The 4,962-nt window shown below is 44.7% G+C and overlaps 1 protein-coding gene across 1 annotated transcript in view; it reads right to left on the bottom strand.

Annotated features, from left to right (window-relative positions):
- Window positions 1-4,962, bottom strand: part of LOC136576288 (aldehyde oxidase-like) — a 104,950-nt gene that overhangs the window by 99,391 nt on the left and 597 nt on the right. The window contains exons 2-3 of the mRNA XM_066575465.1: window positions 3,611-3,668; window positions 1,904-2,000 (exon numbers count right to left, since the gene is read on the bottom strand). Of these exons, the coding sequence (XP_066431562.1) occupies window positions 1,904-2,000; window positions 3,611-3,668 (155 nt within the window). The remainder of the gene's footprint in view (window positions 1-1,903; window positions 2,001-3,610; window positions 3,669-4,962) is intronic.

Below are 4,962 nucleotides of genomic sequence, written 5' to 3' on the forward strand. Positions count from 1 at the left end.
CATTGAAAAATACAACTCGTCCCGCAAAAAACAAGCCCTCATACAGCTACATCCATGGATAAATAAAGGAGTTATGATTTTTTTGAAAGGGGGAGGAAAAAACGAAAATGGAAAAAGAATAAGGGTCCGTGTCATTAAGGGGTTAAATATAAGCCCTTCCTTGCAAATCAATCCTAGATGTAGTAAAAAAAAAAAAACCTACTCACCTCTCTTCCACTGCCGGGGCTCAGGCGCATCTAGCCGCTTGGGTCTCCTTACTGTAATTAAGTTCTTTCAGCAAGCGGGGATTTAAAATCCCCGTCTGCTGAAAGGGCTGCATTTGATTGGCTGAGCGCTCAGCCAATCACAGGCAGCGCTCAGCCATTCATAGAATAACAGCTGACCGCTGTCTGTGATTGGTCACAGCACTCAGCCAATCACAGGCAGCGCTCAGCCATTCAATGAATTCAATGATTTTAAATCCCTGCCTACTGAAAGAACTTCATTACAGTGACAAGACCCAAGCGGCTAGATGCACCTAAGCTCCGGCAGAGAGGTGAATATATATTTTTTTGTTATTTTTTTACACCAGATAGGAATGATTTTCAGGGAAGGGCTTATATTTAAAGCCTTTCCCTGAAAATCACTGCAAGGGTTGCCAGCAGACCATTGCTTCCAATGGGGCACTGGCAGCAGCTCCTGCCCCATTGAAAGCAATGCTGCACAGACCTGCATTCACACGTGTTTGTGCCGGTTTTGTGCGTACCTATGTATGCACCAGCACACGCTCCTGTGAATGCACCCTAAGGAAGATATAAAATACAGTAAAAGCAAGTCCTTCTCTATATGTTAGAAAGAGCTACAGAGAATTGTAAATTTCTACATTGAGGACAGAAGCATCTTTATGGGCTTATACAGTACATAGTGTAGGTAAAAACAAAGACACTTTCACTTGGTGTGTGAAGGAGCAGCTCACCCTGGCACAAGTTAAGAACAGTATAGAGCATGCAGTACTGCAGTGTACTGTAGAGAGGCGCTACTAGACAGTCAATCAATGCATGCACTTCAATTATATGTCCCAGCTGACTGGTTGGATCTTTGGGCCAATTAAACGTAATGGAGATCTGGACTATCTATGGATTTATATAACAGTAAATATGTTCATAACATATGCCTTGTTTCTATGGATTTAGGTACTCAGTACAGTAATTTTGTTCCTGGAGGAGCCAATGGTCTATGGCAGAGTCTATGGCAGGGTCTATGGCAGGGTCTATGGCAGGGTCTATGGCAGGGTCTATGGCAGGGTCTATGGCAGGGTCTATGGCCAATTCCATATGCATGTGCAAAATAAATATCACATACTCCCCTCCGCAATGCAACGCTTCCCCGGAGCGCCATCTGCTGCAACCAATGGGAGGCTGACAGGTACGTCATCCGTGTTGTCCCATAAACCTGCCTCAGGGCTTCTAGACAGGTTTATGGGACGTCACCCGGCCTTTTAGCTGGGTGATATCACCTGTCCGATGCCGCAGCACCAGCCTGCCGAAACAGCGGTCTGGCACTGCAGTGAGTATATTTATTTTATATAGTTTGGGGCATGGGGATCCCAAAACTATCTAAAAAGAAATAACTCGGAAAAGTCCTTTAATATAGCCGGTGTCTTATAGCAGTGTTCCCCAACCCTAGTCCTCGGGGACCGCCAACAGGTCATGTTTTCAGGATTTCCTCCGTATTGCACAGGTGATGTAATTATTGTCGGTGCCTCACACATTCCACAGGTGTTCTTACCATAGGATATCCTGAAAACATGACATGTTGGTGGTCCCTGAGGACTGGAGTTGGGGACCCCTGTCTTATAGTATACCTTTAAAAATAGGTTTTTTCATGTTTGTAAGACTGATAAATATTTTCAAGCTAAGGATACATAATCTTCTTGGTAACAGTATGAATTGTAGAGACCATCACAGTGCAGGCACCACATCCACCTCCTCCACAGCCATATTTCGTTCCAGTAAGGAGAACTGTTAGAAATCCCCATTAAGGAAACAGAGAACATCATAGAATACTGACTTTCCTTATGGATAGAACCATTACTCAGATGGTTTACATACATAGACAGACAGGTGGCTAGAATACATAGTATCACAAGTATCAGTACCCAAGATATAACTCACAAATTGAGAAATTAATAAAATTTGGTTTCCATTGTTCAGCCATAACATTAAACTTAACATTGAATAATACTCACTATTTCGTGCCAATGACTCCTGTCAAGGGGTCGGAAACATTAGGCAGCAAGTACAAAAGTCAGCTTTTAAAGTTGATGAGTAGGAAACAGTAAAAATAGGCAAGTATAAAGCTCCATTTAGACGGGACGAATGTCGGTCTGTTGCACGTAAGCTAGTAGCGCTGGCTTGCTCACAGAGCGACCAGCAGGGGGGCGGGGAGGTTGCAGGAGATTTCACTCCTTGCTCTTTCCCCTGCCCCTTTCCATTGACTTAACATAGCAGCAGTTCAATACTGAACAGCTGCTATTTACACTGAGCAACCAGCAATCAGCTCATCGTCCATCGTTTCTGCAGCATAAACAATGAGCTGATCGCTCAATGTAAATAGCAGCCGTTCAGTATTGAACGGCTTCTATGTTAAGTCAATGGAGGGGGGCGGCGTGCAGCTATTTTTGGCCACCATATCCAGTCCGAGTCTGCATTTTTTACTTCTGCATGCCATCATGTCATCTGCAAAATAAGAAAAAAGAAGGAACAGCCCTATTCTTTTTTTCTGCATTAAAAGAAAACAATCCGTTTTTTTCTATCCTCATTGACATTAACGGGTCTTCCTTAAAACAGATCAGAATAGTGCATGGGATGAGCTTTTTCACAGTTTGTGACTGTATAAAAAAAAACCAGTAATGAGTGTTGCACCATAGAATAATATGGATCTGTGTGCTGCCCTTGTGTAGTCCATTTAATGGACCACACACAGACTAAAAACAAAATAATATGATGACAGTGTGAGGTAGGCCCAATTCAATTTCGCCCCCGACAAAGTTTGGCAATTTTGCTTACCGATTCACCACTCAGCTAATCCACATTAATAATATTATTGTAACTACCGGCATGTATTGATTGAGACATGCCGAGCCGATATACGGTGTCCTCATCTGCGGGGGGGGGGGAGGGGGGGATGGAAGAGCCAGGAGCAGGAACTGAGCTCCCGCCCCCTCTCTGCCTCCTCTCCACCCCCTCTCCGCCCCTCTGCACTATTTGCAATGAAAGGATGCGGGGTGGGGCAGGGCTAAGTTTTGAAAATTAGCCCCGCCCCATCCCGCCTCTCCCCATTGCAAATAGTGCAGAGGGGCGGAGAGGAGGCTGAGAGGGGGCGGGAGCTCAGAGCACTGCTCCTGGCTCTTCCAGGCTCCCCCCCCCCCCCCCCCCTGCAGAGAGAGATGACGTATATCGGCTGGGCGTGAAAACCGAGCCGATATATGTTCGTCTGAATCCAGCCTCAGACACACCTCTCTGATCCCAAAAAAGAATTGCTTAAACCATTTAATAGACTGAACAATGAAATGAAAAATATACATGATATAAGGAAATCTTAATACGTTTTGTAATATTTTAAAGGATACGTTTCTTACGAAGATAAGGCAAAAGCATGACTTCTGGATCCGCATTTTTCTCAAGAATCTGCATATAAAAGTATAACAATATTATTAAGTGTTAAAGGGGTATTATTCCCATCCTGGCATGCTATCCCTTAGGGTTTATCCACACTAGCGTATATTGGCCCGCTGTATGATGCACAGGGCATTGTCTACGCCATCAGGCGGCGGGGAGGGGGGGGACAATAGTCCTGTGCTAAACTCCTGCCCCTCTCCGCTGTTTACAATAGCAGGGGTGGAACAGGGCTTTGATCCGTTTTTTTTTTTTTGTTTTTAAATGCACACAATTTTTAGGAACCACATACAATTTCTTGGAACCACATTTTTTTGATGCAGTTCAAAAACACAACAAAAATGCATCCAAAACACTAAATGCAATAGGAGGGGGTGGGGCGGAGCTAAGCTGACGCCCCTTGTTTGCAGCCAGCAATGGGAGGGGTGGGGCTTGGATACACCGCTGTCCCTCCCATTGCAAACAGCGGCAAGGGGCGGAGAAGAGAGGAGGGGAGGGGACGGGGGAGGGGAGTAGTCAGTTACTCTGAAAAAGCGGTGCTCGAGTGCAAAAACACCCGAACCGAGTACGCTCGCTCATCTATAATTGTAAACCAATGCATAAGAGGGGCAGCATATATTGGCTGGGGCGTGAAAATCCGGCCAATATACACCTGTGTGAATAAGCCATTATCCACAGGATAGGGGATAACTGAATTGTTGGAGATCCAACCCTGGGGAACCCCATCGATCCAGTGACATCACCCCTAGTAATTTTTTACAGCAGTGCCTACACACATGCACCACTGTTCCATTCACTTCAATGGGAACTGCTGGAGAGAGCCAAGTTCAAATGCTCAGCAATCTCCAGCGCTCACATTCATGCACGACTGCTACTCTCAAAATTTCAGGATAAGTGCGATTTCTCTGGATCAGTGGGGGCCCCAGTAGTCAGACCCCCAACGATATGCTATCCTGTGGAATACCCCTTTAAATAAATATGTTCATCTTGAATATTCTTTTACGGTGATGTTTAATATAGTGAGAAAAAAAAGACAGAAGAAAAAAAAAATGTTGGCATACTCCTTATGAGGAGTCTTTAAAAGATACCGATGTACACACCTAACGCCATCCTGCTAACAATTACCAAAATACTAATTTGTAAGTACACAGCATCAGGGCGCGTCTCCATGTAACACAAAAAAAAAGCTTGCGGCTGAAACTCCACCGTCCTATGCTATAAGCACTCCGTGTTACACCATAAGTTATCTATGGCATTGTATTATAAAGAACCCCTCACCTGGAAAAAGTTATTCTACAGCAGCAGA

This window comes from Eleutherodactylus coqui, chromosome 8 (genome assembly GCF_035609145.1).
Source record: "Eleutherodactylus coqui strain aEleCoq1 chromosome 8, aEleCoq1.hap1, whole genome shotgun sequence".
Classification (NCBI taxonomy): Eukaryota; Metazoa; Chordata; class Amphibia; order Anura; family Eleutherodactylidae; genus Eleutherodactylus; species Eleutherodactylus coqui.